The sequence below is a fragment of the Micrasema longulum genome, unplaced genomic scaffold (assembly GCF_059751315.1).
Source record: "Micrasema longulum isolate JH-2025_06_02 unplaced genomic scaffold, ASM5975131v1 h1tg000220l, whole genome shotgun sequence".
NCBI lineage: Eukaryota > Metazoa > Arthropoda > Insecta > Trichoptera > Brachycentridae > Micrasema > Micrasema longulum.
The window spans coordinates 459494-477748 of NW_028277425.1; the positions used below are offsets into that span (position 1 = coordinate 459494).

The following is an 18255-nucleotide window of genomic DNA, read 5'->3' on the forward strand; positions in this document are numbered from 1 at the left end:
GCCTGCAGATGTGAAGAAGAGGCAGCTTGGGTTAAGGTTCTTCTGAGGTGCGCAGCACGTGTACAATTGTGCACCGCCCATCGCCGTATTCTCAAAACCCCCATTTTATAAGACTACTGCGTCCGTTCTCGAACTTCAATGTTAGATATGAAATCGAACCACCTTATGCCTAATTTTTTCCTCAAGCACTTATTTTTAAAACCTAGCAGTTTAACGTTTTGAGTTTTGGTAAGGTGCCAAAATTAGCACCCATATTGAAGCACTGGCATTAAACAAGAGTTTAATAATTGGCTTTTCGTTTTAACCGAGTATTGATTAGAGTTCCAGACAAAACGCATCGTGTTGAAAGTTGCTCCAGCAATTTTAAAGCGGGTTGCAAGCTCTTTGTGCATGCAAACATCTCCAGTTATGTAAACTCCCAAGTATTAAAAGCTGTCAACTTTCTCGATCTTCTACCCATTATGATAAAGAAGCTGATCAGGGTCAGGACAGGATTTGTTTCACAAAATTTGGATCTCTTTTGTATGGATATTAAGACCCAGACAAGAGAAATACTCCTTCGGTTCTATGAATACAATATTGGTAAGAAATTAATTGGCACCTCTCATCATATAACCACGAGCACTAAAGGTAGCCGATAAAATCGAAAAAAATAAAATTGAAGCATTCAAGAAGAAAGCGGCCCCTTCTCTCCTTGCACACTTCTTTGTACTACCATTATCGTTGTACCATTTTCATGTCTACCTGGATTCTGCTTAATCTTTTTGTATAATGCATTCCTTATGCTGTATAGTTTAAATCAATGTCTTTACATTTTGGTTAATTTTACTGATCTATAAGGGTTTTCAACCCGTTGATTGTTTTGATAAATAAGTATAAAAACGTTTTTCGATGCAACTTATTAAAAAGAAGTTTATCATTTATTTGTTTTTCAAAAGAAACAAACTGTATTTAATAATTTTAGATTAAATGTACTGTAATTATATGTTATGTAATTCGTGCGTTAGTTTGCGATATAAACCCAATCAAAATTAGTCAATTGCTTATCTAATTACAATTGTTAATTAATCCATTTATATATCATTTGGTTTTGTATAATTTTAGGTTTTTCCCGTCGATACGCTCCATCACAGAGCTCTCACAGTCATCCAATATGCGCTTCATGCAGTTCCGAGCCCACGATAAATACGCACTGCATCTCTCTAAAATGGAAAAGGTAAAAGTGGTTTTGTTTTCTGATTAGTTGATGCATAATAAAAAGTATCGCATTTATTTATTTTACTATAAAGCGACTTGGCAGACTAGCGGAATACATAATTTTATTTATTTATGTTTGCGTTAAATCTCTATGCGAATTTTCGCTTTGCCTAAAACTAATTGCGATCGCAATGTTCCTTCCATTGTAATTATTTTAAGTATGCGTTTTTAACAAGTAATAAAAATTAATTGTCAACCCTTCTCCGTGATAACTGTGACATGAAAATATTTATTTGAAGAAATCATTTTTTTTTGTTGTTGTTTTTAATCACTTTTTTTTTCTACCGACCGGTTTCAAAGTTATACAACATGAAGAAGCTTGTGTAACTTTAAAACCAGTCTTTAGAAAAACGATAAAATAAATGGTTAAAAATAAAGTGGTTTTAGATTATTTTTTTAATGATCCATAACCACAAATTTAGTACCTCAAACATAAATTTAGTTTTTTGAACTTTATATGTTTGTTTCGTGTTATTTGGTTTTAAAAACTTTAAAAAAAAACCCTTTTGATATTTTAAGATGTATTTATTGTTTCAATATATCACAAAGAAGTGCCAATAAAACATAAATAAATTAAAAAATCATTAATCTATACTACATCTATCATAAGACATAATTATAAAAAATAAAGCTTCACTACTAGTAGAAGTTATTTTTTCTGTAAAATATAATATAACTTTTAAAATTACATTTTCAAAATAATTCATTTTAAAAATTCTGTAAAATCAATAAATTAAACCTATCAATATTTGTGTCAAGTATCAGAAATGAAACATTAAAAGTTTAATATACATGTAGGATTTTGGATGTTGAGGGTTGGAGCTCTTACCCCAGTTATAGATTGACAGAAGACACTGGATTGCTGTACACGGCGAATTAATAATGAATTGAGTTGCGCGAGTGTTACGGCGATGAGGAGTTGAAAAGACTGCACTTGAACTACATGCTGGAACTGTGTGACTGTTGAACTGGACTGACTAAACTGAACTGCTAAGCTGACTGAACTGAACTGCCGGGCGTTACCAGGCCCTGTGGTTTCTTCATAGACCACGTTCCTTTGTTGTTTGTATCTCGATGTTAGGGACAACAGAACGATACTCTCGTCTTTCTGTGCAATACTGTTGAAGTTGCATAATTTATTGTATTAGATACTATAGAAAACGATGACATTGCTTTATCGGTCATCGTACTATTTCAGCTAAAATATTTTAGTACGTGAGTGTCATCGATTATGCACTATGAACCTCACATTTATTATATCAAATAAATCTAACAAACAAGAAATGAACTAATGAAACGAACAAAATAAAAATTATATTTGAAGCACTAACTTTGTGGTTACTCGTGGGAGGAAAGATTATGTAGCTTTGAAACCGGCCGGTAAAAAAATATGTAAAAAGTAAGTGGTTTGGTTTATAATTTGATTTAAAAATATTTATTAAACTTATAAAAAAATTGTTTTGTTTAGTTATTTATATGATATGAAAACTTTGCGTTTGTGTTTTGCTTCATTTACGTATTTTTAATGACCTATCGATGACGAATAATAGATTTTGTCATGCACTATGACTCTTGTTTGTTTTTAGTGCGAGAAAGAGCGCGGGTCTCATATCTCCTATATGTTCCGGCTTCCATTTGCGGCTGGTTCTGTATTCTCCGCCTCTATGCTGGACACACTGCTGTACCAAGCATTCGTCAAGGATTATGTCATCACATTTGTTAGGCTGCTTCTCGGAGTGGACCAAGCCCCGGGATCTGGATTCCTTACTTCGGTTTGTCTATTTACTATTATTTCTAGATGAATTTATCTGTTTTACACCCCTTTTCTATATCTTAATAACATTCTTAAACCCGATTGCAAAATTGAAAAACATCGATAAGAGTGACAGTGACTTTAAGATTGTCTTAAGAATTCTTTTTCGAGCTACTTTTAGTGCGGTATGTGATTGGTATAATTGATGTCAGATAGTTTTGACAAATCCTCTTTTTCCAGATGAAGATCACAAAGGAAGACATGTGGATTCGCACCTACGGCCGCCTTTACCAAAAGCTGTGCTCCACAACGTGCGAGATTCCGATCGGGATATATCGCACCCAGGACACGAGCCTCGCAGACACCTCGCACGTGAGTATGCCCGGAGGATCTTGGCCCTGGTCTCACTGCGTGCGAATGCGACCATCGGTGAGTGCCGAACCCAATCCGACAGCCCGAACCCAGCCCCGCCGCACCAAGCACCCGGCGGGGTTTAACCTTCGCTTATCAGTATCACGTGTGCGAGTGCAAATGGAGACGATTGCTCTTGAAATGACTCTGATATGACGTTTCATGTCAGTTTTTGATGTAACTCGTATTGCCATTACTTATAGAATCAACAATGATTTACTTTTGTGTCGGTTTTTTATGTCAATGCCAATGCTCATGGAATCAACAATGTTTTACTTCTGTATCAGTTTTTGATGTCACTCGTATTACCAAAGCTCTTAGAATCTTTCATTGAATTAACACAGAATAAGATACAAACACCACTTTTTTCAAATGTTATATTTCAATTGAAAAACTTGCTACGAGTATTCGACCGAACAGATATGCACGGTGCACTGATAAAATTTACATTGAATTGCAATAAGTTTGGAAACTAATTATTGTTGAACCTCGGTTATAAAACTAATACGGCATGAGTATGAGTGTAAATTTAGTGAACTTTTTTTTTTTTTTATACGCCTCCACTCGTTTGCGAGTGATTTAGTGAACTTTGGTGATCCTACAATTAGGATACATAACTAAGTGGATATTCAGTAAAACTAATTTAACCTCAATCCTGTAACACATACTAGTATTGGTGGCAGATGAGTTGATATTTGGAATGTTTCATCTCAAGAGACAGTCGTGTCACCATCTGAGAATGCATTTAAAAGTAAATTGAGCCGGAAAATAATTTTTACATACTTAATGAAAAATACAAGGGTTTGTCAGCTAACAGCTACCTGCCCTTGTCACAATAATAATCAAATGCATGGGTTTATACGATAAATCGTAAACATTCTTGTTTTTAAAAGTGTAAAATTTTATTAGCACCAGTATATTTTTTCTGGTGCATATATTAGGTATATATTAAGCAGCAAGGAATATTTGAAATAAATGCGCACTCTCTATAAAGTATAATGTATGCCTCCAGAGTGAATCGGTGTTGAACTAAATTAAATCAATAGCAATGGTATTTATAAGGGGAGAGGTTACTGAGTGCATAGTAAATGTGTTCAAGAAATGAGTAAATGCGGGCAACAAAATGAACGGCGCACTGAGCACAGTAATTGCTAATAAACATAGACAATCAAAGCTAGACGTACAGTTTACAACAGAGTTTAAGTCCCAAAACTTAACATTAACATGAAACTGGTTGAGGAAGGATAAAAGCAGCGTGAATGCGGTCGAAATGAGATTTATGAGACGAATTTGTGGAAAATCAATGTATGACAGGGTTACGAATGAGAAAATCTGGCAAGACTGCAAATCTGAGGCGGGTATAATTAATGAGACTAAGAAAGGGTCTCTAAGATGGTTTAGTCAAGTAGAACGAACGGATGATAAAATAATAGTAAAACAGATATATATGACGAGAATTATGGTAACGTGGGACGAAGATGAACAAGAAAGACGTAGCATGATCAGATAAACCAAAATTTCAAATCTGGTCATATTAAAAGTAGACAACTGTGGAAGAAGCTAGAACGTGTGCAGCGGTCCGTCCTCTCTGCCCATCATATCATAGGGTTTACTGCACAAGTTTGTAACTACAAATTTTCGAAAAATAAGATGTTTTTATAAATGGCATCAAATAATCTTAATTTCAATAGTAAATAAAAGTATTTCGTAATTTATAAAAAAAATTTTTTTTTAAATAATTGAGTTGAGGTTTTATTTATATTGTTGATTCGGGATGAGTTTTTAACTTTAAAATTGCAATATCTCACAACTAGTAATATGTAGTTATCAGCTTTTGCCAGAACTCCAACGATATCAAATATTTTAGTAAACTAACCTTACCTAACTTGACAAGCATTACTACTCAATATTCTGTTTATAAACTATAGAGGTAAATTAATAACATGTTTTTTTTATATATATTAATTGGAATACGAGTTGTAAAGAACTTACTATTAGAACATGGGAATCAAGTTGGGTTAGAGTGGGGTTTGAACTTCGGACCTCTGATCCGTAACCACCAGACACAGAACTACAACCAGGGCTGGTATTCCGAACGCGTTTACAGCGCGCTATAATGCGTATTTAGTACGTAAAAACGCGCTATACCGCGCTATAATTTCGTTTAAAATACCAGTTCAGATAAAAAAATTGCCTTTTTTCGTCAAGTGAAGGTAAATAGTAACTTTTGACTTCCAATAATAATAATTAGTTCATCGGCTAGTTCAGGCGGCGTCCGTGGTGTAGTGGTCAAGACGCTTAACTCACAGACGGAAGGTTCCGGGTTCGATTCCCGGTGAGAACACAAAAATTAAAAAATGTGATTTTTATCAAGCCTGGGTGTTCTGTGATGTAATTCACCACTGTAATTGGGCCTCCTGGCCTGTTGTGGTGCAAAAAAAAAAATAAATATATAAAAAAAAATTATGAATCTTTATTTATACAATTGTTTTATTTGATTTGTGTACGTATACATATTGTTAATTTCCTGAGTATTCGGCATTACTAGTTTTGTGTTGTCAATGCACATATTAATAGTTAAGGCTTCTTAAAAATACAATACAATCTTTCATACACACATTTCAGATAGAGAGACAGATACACGAATTTTATTCTTAGGGTTACAGAATTACATGTTTATTTGTAACTTTTCTTGGAACAAATAGTTCAAAATTAGATGTCTAATCAGATGTCGAAAGAATGTTCGTCAACAAACTTGGTTAGTTGCATATTTAGATGAATAAAGCTGGCATTATGTGGTACAATAAATGGTGCCTACCATAAGTTGTATTTTTCAATAAATTGATATTGTGTAGCCTTGCGTCAATATAAACTACAAATATAAAAAAAAACTAATTAAATTAATGGCTATTTTGGAGAAATGTTTTTAAAAATAACTTTTTAAATTGAATTGTTAAAAAATATATCTCTACTAGAACACGTGACGTGCGTATGAAATAGCCTTTTATTTCCCTATCATGCCTGAGAAATTTTATGTAAGTAAAATTATGAAAATTATATAATGTAAAAAAATGAGCAAAAAATACATACCGCAAAAACAAAGATGCTCAGATGGTCCACAGGTGTTACCATTGATAAAAAAATAATAAATTTGTGGTGGTTATCAGGTCGCGTCTATTTCGGAGAAACTAAAAGAGATTAGATTCTGATTATATAGGTACGCGAACAGACGAAATGATAGTCGCGCAAGATATCCCCATATAAGCGAGAGCTGGAGGTCATCCACAAGCCATCTGGTGGACTAATATTAAGAAGGACCCGAAAGAAGAGCAGCTGACCAGTGAGCTGACACTTTTCTGTAATACAATGTGTACTTTCTTCTTCGTTGACGTGCTCAATGCTGAGTGTCTTGGTTCTCAGGAGTATCAGGTACTTGATGTGCAGTATGCCTCTATTTCTCCTGGTCCTGGCTAAGTTGAGGGCAGTGTTTAGTGAAGACTCCGTTGATTTCTTTGTTTGGTCAGTCCATCTTGTAGGAAACCGTCCTCTTGCTTATTTGCCCTCAACTGTCTTTGTTACTACAAGCTTCTTGAGGCTCTTTCCGTTCTTTCTTTCAATCATTCTGAAATAGGATAAAATATTTATTATATAAATATACACGAGTGATACTTAAATCCACAAATTTGGAATATCCAGTGACCGGTTTCATCGCTTTAGCGACATCTTTTTACCCTCTGTTTTTCAGAAATTATTATTTACAAAACCACACTCACGAAGGATGGGACACTAAAAATAAAATAAAATACTTAAACTCATTAAAATAGCATTATATCAACTCATTAGTTAACCCAATTTTTTTTTATAATGATCCTTAAGATAAAAATAACTTTATTTAATTTGCTTACATGCTCGTATAACTTAGAATTATCTATCCTTACCTCTGTTTTGTATAAATACATTTAACTCTTTAATAAAGATATCAGTCTCGAAGATGTCGCGAAAGCGATGAAACCGGTCACTGGATATTCCAAATTTGTGGATTAAAGTATCACTCGTGTTTTATTCATATAATAAATTACAATGAACTTTCATCAAGAATTTTCACTTACAAACTTAAATGTTTTAGGATAAAATACTTTTTCTGTATGTCTTGAGCAGTCTTTCGCTTATCGATAGTTCCCGGAGAATGAAGACTTTTGTACTTCTTGTAGTTTGGGTCCCAGCTGCAGTGTGTAATATTGGATAAAACTCATATTGGAGTGAAGGACCAAGCTTCATTTCGACGATGGAAAGAAAAAATACTAAATGACATGTAACAACTTTAACATGAGTCAATTAAAGTTTTTTTAACGTATTTTGGCGTGACTCCTACATAATTTAAATAAAAATGTAAAATATGAGATTTTTTAACAATTAAAAAAAATACTTTAATTGGCTCTTCTGTAAAGTTACTTCATGTTGCTGAGTTATTTTTTCCTTTCCACCGTCGATATGAAAAAAATACTACTGGAGTTCCGAAAACACCACACGTATCACTTTGGAAAACTTCAAAAATTAAATATTTTTTATTTACTGAAATTGTTTTTTAAACAGATTCAATTTTTTAAATATTATTAATACTTATCAGAATAAAAGTACGAAAGAAAATAAACAAAACGTAATACCCCACCAAAAAAGAGACAACGTCTTATGCCAGGCGTGCACTAAACTAAAGCACAATAAAAAAGTCATTAAATAAATAAAGGTTATATAATACAAAATTTATTAATATACAGATTTGCATATGACACGATAATAAGACTGATAAATAAAATGAATTTTTAAGTAACAATAAAAATAAAAAATGTTTGAATATTATTTAAAAAAATTAAAATTTACTAAAGTGAAATGTAAAACGAGTGCTGAAACCCGCAAAACACATATTTAATGTATTCGAATCTTATGCAACTTATGGTTCCGTTTATTGCACCATGTAATACCAAGGTTATAAAAATTAACATGAACTACTATGACATCAAATATAGGTACACAATTACATATTTAATATGAAATAATATATACCACAAATAATTATTCCTGAGCTAAATATATATATACTTTAATATCAATTTACTACCAAAGTGCCACACTCAAAACATTTAAATGAGTTTTATTTTATTTTAATTATATTTCATTTGGAAAATCAACAATTCTAAAAACGTATTCATTTTTAACATTAGATAAATGTATATATTGCGCACATATTTGTAACTTAAATATAATAAATTAATAATTATTGTACGACAATATTAAAAAGTACATTACTTACGACAATCAAAAACTTACTGGAACAGTGTATGCAATTACAAAAATTAATAACCAAGTTAGTTCATGGAAAATAATTATTTGAAGTCATTTCACTGGCATGATTATCAGATATCATGTGTGATAGAACGTACAGTCGCTATTTTTTTCTATGTACACATATTTTATATGATTCTCTAAGCTTTTCATAATATATACCTACTTATAATATGTTATATTATCCACTTCAGCTTATAGTTTTTATTTATTAGTCTTCTCATTAGGAATTATAAATTAAATCCAGTCAGTATTATAGTAGCTATTTTAATAATGTTGCAATGAATAGGTAATTTTGATAAAAACGAATGTTAGATTAGTCAAATTTTTGATAAATATTTTGTTTTCAACTCTTACTCTTATTTCCTTACATATATATATACTCTTAGTACACGACAATGAACCGTCAACTAAGAAGTTCTGCAACCTTAAAATAGAGAACAGATTTTATTTAATAATAATTTAGTAATTAAAGCGTGCTCAAGCATCCTTATCATTTTGTGTCAAAAACTTTGTAATTTATCTTCGCTGTCAATTATTTTCGCGATTCGATGACTCGTTAATTATATTTAATATGATCTTTTGCTGAAGCGAAGATGACAAAAGATTTCTCGCCTCGGATGATCAACCCGAGAGTAGGCTGCCAATGATCGCACTCACACTATACTACCGTAATCTTCCGTAAATGTTTGCAGCTTATGTGTTTGTAGAGTGATGTTAGTAACGACATGTGAATATTAAAAAAATAAATGATAATATTCTGAAAATTCATTTTCTCTATATCTAAGCCCCAAATTGATTTCAGTTCACAATTTAGTGATATGAAAATAATACTTATACATATATACAGAGTGTTCGGCAGAACGTTGAACATACGAAAATGGAGAGTAAGTGGGGTCATTTGTTAACTACTCTGCCCCAAAGATTTGACCTAGGCCCCAAAATTTTTTTCCTTATTTTTTTTTATAATTTTGGAATTTCGTCACTTTCATAACTTTAGCTCCTATAATTTATTTTTTTAATGAGCAGATCTGTTTTTCTATTTTTTACTAAAATTTAAATTAAAAATAAAAAAAATAATAATTTTAATTATTTTTTTTTTTTTTTAATTTTTATTTTAATTTTTTTTAAACAAATATTTGTTCCATGTTATTGCTAGAAACAAAGTTATGGACCCTCAAACATAAAATCATAGTTTAAAAAAATATATTAAGATCAACTTTGCGTCTTATTTATAAAAATACTAAAATTCATGGAAGACTTCTGATTTTTTTTAAACATTTCTAGAGTATGAGCTCTCTAATCGTGTAAAGTTTGTTTTGATATCTTTTTTGAAATCAGAATTATTCGTGGTTACTTTACCTAGCTTGACCATTTCGTCGAATTTCTACCTATGCCAAAAGTTAAATGTTTTGCGAAATTTATCAATGGAAAACTATTTTTTTATGTTTGAGGGTCCATAAATTTGTTTTTAGCAATAACATGGAACAAATATTAATTTTAAAAAGACCTACCAACCATTAAGGTTCTAATAAAAATTTAAAAAATCAGATCTGCCCATAAAAAAAGTTATAGGAGCTAAAGTTATGAAAGTTACGAAATTCCAAAATTAAAAAAAAAACATTAAAAAAATCTTGGGGGCTAGGTAAAATCTTTGGGGCTCAGTAGGTAGCAGATGATTTCACCTACTCCCCATTTTCGTATGTTTAACGTTCTGCCGAACTCCCTATATATACTTTTAATTTACGTTTTACTGTAGCAAATATTAAAAAAGTTATTTAATATGTCAGTGTATAAATATGTATAAAATATTATCATTTATTTAAAGTAATCACCTTGTCACAGTATTTAACGTGCACTTCATTAATCTGTAAAAATACACTTTTTGATTTGTTATAGGTAATAGTAGATATTTTATATCATCATAATTATGTGGCATATAGTTTTAATACTATTCTTAGTGTAGTAAGTTGTATTTTTTAGTGTGCTTAGGAAAAATTAGACAACATTATCGATTAGCATGACCAAATTAATATCGTCATAAAAAACTTTTCTCAGTGTGTTTTTTAAATAATTGTAATTTTGAATGACGCATATGATCACTTAAATTTTTTTAAAGAATGTCTAGATAATTTAATAGATTTTACTTTTATTTTTTTTTTATTACACTTTACTTAAATCCTTCTCGTTTAATATATAAAATCTAAAAATAAATATACACATTCTTAACTTTTTATAAAACTTACTAATTTATTGACATTTTGACCTTTATATAGAAAAAAAATTAAAAATATTTATTTTTTTTATGTGAAGTTTCAAATACTATGTTTTTTTACTTTGCTACGTACAGTTCTATTTGTCCATTTTATCTAACTTGGCCATTTAATTAAGTTTTTTTTTATGTATTTGATTTATTTTTCGGTGTTCTCTAAGTGTTGTGGTAGATATGTTTCGTTTTATCAATGTTATTATACGCATGTCCTTTGATATAATAAGGTCATAAAGTATATAAATTAACTCTTTTAAAATCTTTTAAATTAATATAATGATATATTTATATTTCTGTTTCGTTTTTCTTTTAAATGTGGCCTACTGTTGTTTCATGTAAACATATTTCATTTTACATACTTTTTATTATTTTCTTAGCACAGATATGCAACGAATTGAGCGTTTAATAATAATTTTGATTTTTTTCATAAAATGATTTGATTATTCATTATACTCTATAAAAATCAATTATGGTAATATTTTTTAATTAGATTTTTTTTTATTAACTCTAATGACGAGGATTATTATTTTACAATAATTATCATATAATGAAGTGAATGCTGATGTAAGTAATAAAAACATTTTTTATTCAGTATTTCATAAAAGAACATAAAATATTTCATTTTAATTGGTGGACAACATGGCCTCAAAATATTTTATTTTGATTTATCGATTTTTTGGTCAGTGTAATGGGTCTAAAGGGTCTCTTTTGAATTTGTTATATGCAACAGCATGTTGAAGAAAGAGGGGATGGCGGCCAATCAGGCGTCACCTACCGCCCACCCCCCGCCCCCACCACTTGCCTCGGTGGCTGCTCAAATAACGACAATGCTGCGGTAAGGGAAAATCTAATTTGCACTCCCGGAAAGAAAATACCATTTCACGATAAATTTATTTGATCAAACATTATTATTTTAACAAATGATAATATTTAAATAATAAAAACATAATTAACTGACAAAAGCAAGGTTAGCGGTTTTTAGTTCTATACATCTGAGGCTCTAAATACTATTTGATTCAAACAAAAAATGTACATTTTTAATCAAAAATATCTTTGGAGGATCGAAAAATTCAATAAATATGGATATCATATAATTTTCTGCACAATTTTGAATAATTTTACAAATGATATTTTAATTATCATATTAATACTACATTCAGAAAAAAAAATATGCATGACTAGGGTTGCCATCCGTCCCAGGATATCGGGAATGTCACCGTTATTGATAATAATATCCCAATAAAATGTATAATGTCCCGATTTAAACTTGCAGAATGCAGAGAAGCTGTTAACTAACAAAAATCTTTTACGGCCTTACTGACAACGAACAAGTTGATTGGGTGGCAAACGCTTTCAGCAATTTACGAATCTAAAGAGCTTAATAGAGGCTCAACTTGAAAAAACTAAAATATTTTATGGCCGCACTGACTGCAAACAAATGAATTGGGTGGCAAATGCTTTTAGCAATTTATGTATCTAAAGAGCTTTATGGAAGATGAACTTGAGTAGAAGTCGATAGATTTTGTGTAAAGAAACGTGGATTGTCAATTGTTGAAATTGAGCAAGTATTCATTTATTTTTAATTTTTGCCAAAAAGGCCACGGTAGAAAGAGTAGTATTATTGATGTTAGCCCAGTGGACTAATGAAAAAAATTGTCTGCTGCCAGGAACTGATAAGCCAATATTGCTATAGGTATTCAGTTAATATTTTAAGATGACTTGCAGAGAGTTCTACAGATACGTATAATGGTAAAAATGACATATAAAAATGTGAAATCATCCGAAAAGTGCAAATACTTTTTCCGCAAGAAACACCACATAAAGCGTAAGAAAATTTATTCAATACAAAATTGCCTTCTTTGTTACTACATCTCCCCACCCCAGAACGTCCCGACGAGACTAGCCAAATATGGCAACCCTATGCATGAAAGGAGCTTATAAATGACAGTATATCTAGCATAGTTTGGATCTCGCGTTAAAAATTGTTTTCACAGGGAACAAGCAAGATTCTGATTTAGGAAAAATCTGTTGAATAATTTTTTTGAGAGAAATCAGTTAAAAATTCATATATAGATAATGCTTTAGTATTAAGCGCTACTATAAATAGATAGGTACATAAAATAAGAAATTAGAAAATATTTTAGCTTTAACTCGTAGACATTACTGCTTTAAAAAAAAACACTTTCACAAATCACAAGACTTAACTTCTTCATATTTCAATTTCTGCTTTTGTGTTTATTTAGATTATTCTGACACTATTATTTCATTTGTGTGTATTTAAGATGTTTTTGCTTAAATTTCTTATAGAATACAAGAGTTTGGTCATAAATTTATATGTTTTTTTCTTTGATTGTTAAAATTTAAAAATAAAATGAAGTGTTTTGTTTCTAAAAAGAACTGAAAACCAAATTATGTAATTGGCTTATTAACAATGAAAAAAAATATTTTCATGGCAAACCATTCCTTTCATAACTTCCAGTACGAAAGATTGAATTAAATCAAATGCAAGTAGCTTATTTGTCAATTTTTTAATTAACCAATCAATGCAGCTTATCCTATTCAATTGAAAACGCCAAAAAAATGTATTTTATTTTTTTCGGCTCATACAAGGTATTAAACTTACATAGACGATATTACACATTTAGGAAAAATACTCTCAATATTTTTGGTCTTGAAAAAAAAAACTTTTCAAAGTCAACTTGAATGTCATGTTCGATACTCAGACTACCTCATGAATCTATTATTATATTTACATATATCTTTTTTAATATATAAAAGTATTGTAACTTGCACGAGAATGTTATATTTTTTTATCGATCTGTTATAAACTCTTGGTACTTATGCTTGTTATGTCGAATTTTTACACTTATAAACTTTATCATAGACATATAAATTAAATCCTTATCTTTATATCATTATTACACAATACTCATCGGTCAATGAAACTAATTATTTTAATAATAGTTCAGCTAATTTTTAATAGGTTACATAGATGTCATTGCCTAGTGAAATATATTTGTACATTGTTCCATTAAATATATTAATATTATCAGCTGAAATTTTTCGTTATCTGAAGCAGGATTCTATTATTGGAAGATAAAAACAACCGAATTTAAATCATTTCATTTTTCCAACACATAAAAAAATTAAATTTCACAAAAAATTAAAGTATGAATGCTGATTGTGAAATCAGAGAAAACAATTTACAAATATTACTTTATGTTATATTCGTAGATAAGAGTTAATGTTGCTTTTATGAATACGTAGTATTTATCTTAAGTATACAATAGTAAAATAAGATTTTTATACTCAATAAAAATCACGTTTTACTAAATAATCAATCATTTACAAAAATTGCATCCATCGATATTCTCAACATTATTTAAAAATTATGTTCAAACACTTAACAACCTTTTTTCATTTCATTAAAATGTTAATATTTTCGAGTACAGTACACTGTGGGACTCGTGGATGAAGCGAGAGATAATCACGCCCAACAAATAGAAAGGGCCGAGATAGCTAACCTCGTAAGGTCCAGGATGGAGTCCCTCAACTTGCCTACTATTGACTATGACGACGTTAGTGAGAAGAGGAACAGTCTCTCTTATGTCATCATCAACCCTAGCTGCGACCTTAAACTGGAGGAAGGTGATATCATGTAAGTTCAACAATTTGAGAACGTAAATCTAATGCGTTGGTTTAATATTGACCTTAAAATATTTCAAAATAATAAATATACAAATCATGATACTTTAAATAGTCCGGAAGAAAAAAAATACATGGGAGTTTCTAACAAAAACAGTTATTAAATCACATTTTAGCCTGTGGGGGGAGCGAAATCAGACTTTTTTTGTGAGCATTTTCCAGAGAAATGTTTAATTTTACTTGTCTGTTCTTACATACTTATTCAGCCTTCTTTTTGAGTCCAAAGATGAATAAAAGCTTCCGATTTGGACGCCCAAAATTTTCTGTTGACCGCCACCCTATGCCACTTTAGATCTGCAACCCTCCCGATGTCGTCAGATCATCAGGTCTGGGGACTTCCTACGCTTTTGCGTCTGTTTCCGACCTCTAGTTTATAATTTTTTCGTCCATCTATCATCTGACACCCAAGAAACATGATCCCCACTATTTTTAGGCTAGGCTATTTTTTTGTCCACATCCATTAGTTTGGCATCATCCCTAATTTTTCTCGCGTTCCCCGAGCGAGAGGTTTAACATTTTTCTTTCTTATTAGTTCTCTTACCAATAATTATTGTGCATATAATATCTTCACTTGTACATGATTAGTAGTATTCAGCAGACAGTTTTGAGAAATTGTCATCTTTATTCTTGCCATCTCTGGCAGGGGTGAAGTTGATGTACCCAAAGCGTTGCTTTGGAGTTACCACCCAATCGTCATTACGAGTTAACTTCCTCTGGTCCGTTAATCTGTTACATAGTGAAAATATAGCTTATCTGCATAACCGGTAAGTCAGCGTTCCTGTCAACTCAAGTGACCTATGTACCAAATACTCATGGTCTGCCTGTCATGTTGCAACCCCGTGGTTAACGCTCCTATAAGTTTTTTGAACTCTTATTATATTTTAAAATAAATATTAATGTTTTTATTATTCACCCAAATATTTCTAAAATTTATAAATACTTATGTTGTTAACATTGAATTCAGGTTGTGGCAGGAAGAGGTTGAAACCTGTGATAATAAGAATCAGCAAACATTTTCAAGAAATCACAATTGGGCTCAAAATTTAGTGCCCTCAAACTGATTGTTTTATTTAGTATGTTTTTACGAACAAATACAAAATTTAAACAAGTAATACATATAAGGCCAAAAGTAAAAAAGGAAAATCAAACCAAAAAATGCCAATCTCTTGTGCATGGTATTATATTTTTTATTATTTCACTGTTTTTACAACGTACAGAGATTCTTTTTTTCGGGTCCTAACTAGCCAGGAATTTTCAGTGATTAGGCAGGATTATTTTTGTTACTATACACAATATTCGTTAGTAATAAGTTAATGTATAAAATAATTATTTGCAGATATCTTGTACGGCCATCACCGTTCTCGGCTCACAAGACATTTGAAAGGCATAACAGCCGGCGCAAGTCCAATATCAGCTTCTGCTCTGCCAGCGGCATGGGGGGCAGCCGTCGAGGCTCAGGCCTGGGAGCCGGTCTGGGGGCCAGCATGGGCTCCGGGCTGGGAGCCGGGATGGGGCCCGGCATGGGTTCGGCCATGGGCTCCACCATGGGTTCTACCATGGGCTCGGCCATGGGGGTCGGGATGGGCTTCGGCTACGGGTCTCCAAGGCCGCCCCCCGCCAAGGCTAACTCTCTGTCGCTCCCCGACAGTCCCACCGTCGCGGGCAGCTTCCGAGGCCGATCTAATTCTCTGCGAGTGATCGACGACCTGCTTCTCCGCCGGTCGGACTCCTTGCGTCACGGGTTGTCTTCGGCCGTCGGGCGCCGCAAGAGCAGCCTGGAGGAGATTGGAATTTCGCACTTCAACTCGCTACTGCAGCATCAGCAACGACAGCAAGCCGCTGCGCACCCTGGCAGCGTGAAGATCGCCCTGAACCAGAGCATCGGGCTGGAAGTCACCCCTCCCGAGGAGGCCACTCTAGGGGTCCCGTACGACCCTCCTGCACCTGCTACCCCCGAGCGCCAGCAGCCCTTACAGGGGACCCTGGTATGATACAACCTCATGTGGGGCCGTCGTCTAGGCTCCGCTATGCGTAACAAATGGCTTTGAATCCTCTTAAATTCTGCCATTTGAAAAAAAAAGTTTTTCTGAATTTCATCATCGTCATAACATATTCGGATCCTCATTTTTCTAAATTTTTCCATTTCATTTCAACGGGGAAACTTTGATATCACCACTCTTTCACATTTTACTATAGGCATTCAGGACTGAAAAATTCTTACTCTGTAAAATTATAATGTTGCGGTAATTCAATGTATCATAATATAAATCGTAGAATTTTAATCGACGTTAAGCGATTTCGATGTTCTGTGTTCATATAATTATAAATATGTAGGGTATGCAGTTGTTAGGTTAAAAAATGGATCGAAATTTAAGATAAATAACATATTTTCCATCTAAAACGAGTTAAAATATCCGAATTATCAATCCATAAAACTTTTTAAATAAAATATGCACGACGATAAATAAATGAGTGTTTGTGTAATTTTAAATCTATTTTATTATTCGATTGAATAAGAGATGGATATATTCAGATTTCTGACTCCCCTGTATGAGTGATCTTGTAGATTTAAGGGTATGCTCAAAATGTCTGGAATAACATTCGAACAATGTGTATATTATATATGAAACAAGATTGTGTCTATTGGGTCCTTGAGAACTGGGTACGAAATAATTACTATGTTAACCTTCAGAATGAATGCGGGATCAATTACGGTTAGTACTTAAGTTTAAAAAAAACTTTCAATATTCTTGTTCAAATTGAACGCTGGCAATCGGACCACTGAAATGTTTTATTTTCATGAAATATAAATATTTATTGAATGAAAAGAATTTACACTTACTTCACTTGATAGTTATAATAACTTAGATTAAAATTACATCAATTTAGTAATCATTAAAATAATAATTCAATAAGTATGTAATAGTATTATGTATGACGTCCCGAGCGTATTAAAATAACCGTAAAAATTATGTACTTTACTATTAAATAAATGTTTAGGTTTAAAAAAAATCTCTATTCTAACAGCTTTTAGAGAAATTAATATTGATAACTTAATAATATGAGAAATAGCGAAGACTTATTTTACGTGATTTTTGACGTAAAATGAAAACTATTATATCTTTATCTTAGAATGGTGATGTTTTTCTTTTCGGTAAATTTTTCTTACGGTCACCAAATAATAAATTAGACTGCAATTTGGGGTAAATCATTAATCTTCATATTAGGTAAGGACGACTTTTGTGGTAATTTACGGCGGTGATGATGGATTTTTAGCAAAGTGAAAGCTAACTGATTTTAAAATTTGATGTATGTAACAACCACATTAGTCTTAGGTATAAAATATCAACGTTTAACTGATTTTACTACTTGAACATAAATATGTACTCATTTAAAATAGTCAAGGGTTATTTATAAATGTACTAAAATATTTATCTGCTTTATGTCAAATAAGACATATTATCTAATATTGCTTCTAAAAAAAAAAATACTAAAAAAAACTATCAAATTAATTTTAATT

At 31.8% G+C, this 18255-nt stretch overlaps 1 protein-coding gene across 1 annotated transcript in view; it reads left to right on the forward strand.

Moving 5' to 3' along the window:
- The window catches only part of SLO2 (slowpoke 2), a 57623-nt gene extending 39394 nt beyond the window's left edge, over positions 1-18229 (forward strand). The window contains exons 16-21 of the mRNA XM_088243613.1: positions 1105-1216; positions 2844-3029; positions 3251-3382; positions 14483-14688; positions 16072-16206; positions 16324-18229. Coding sequence (XP_088099739.1) covers positions 1105-1216; positions 2844-3029; positions 3251-3382; positions 14483-14688; positions 16072-16206; positions 16324-16726 — 1174 coding nt within the window. The 3' untranslated portion in view covers positions 16727-18229. The remainder of the gene's footprint in view (positions 1-1104; positions 1217-2843; positions 3030-3250; positions 3383-14482; positions 14689-16071; positions 16207-16323) is intronic.
- The last annotated feature ends 26 nt before the right edge of the window (positions 18230-18255 follow it).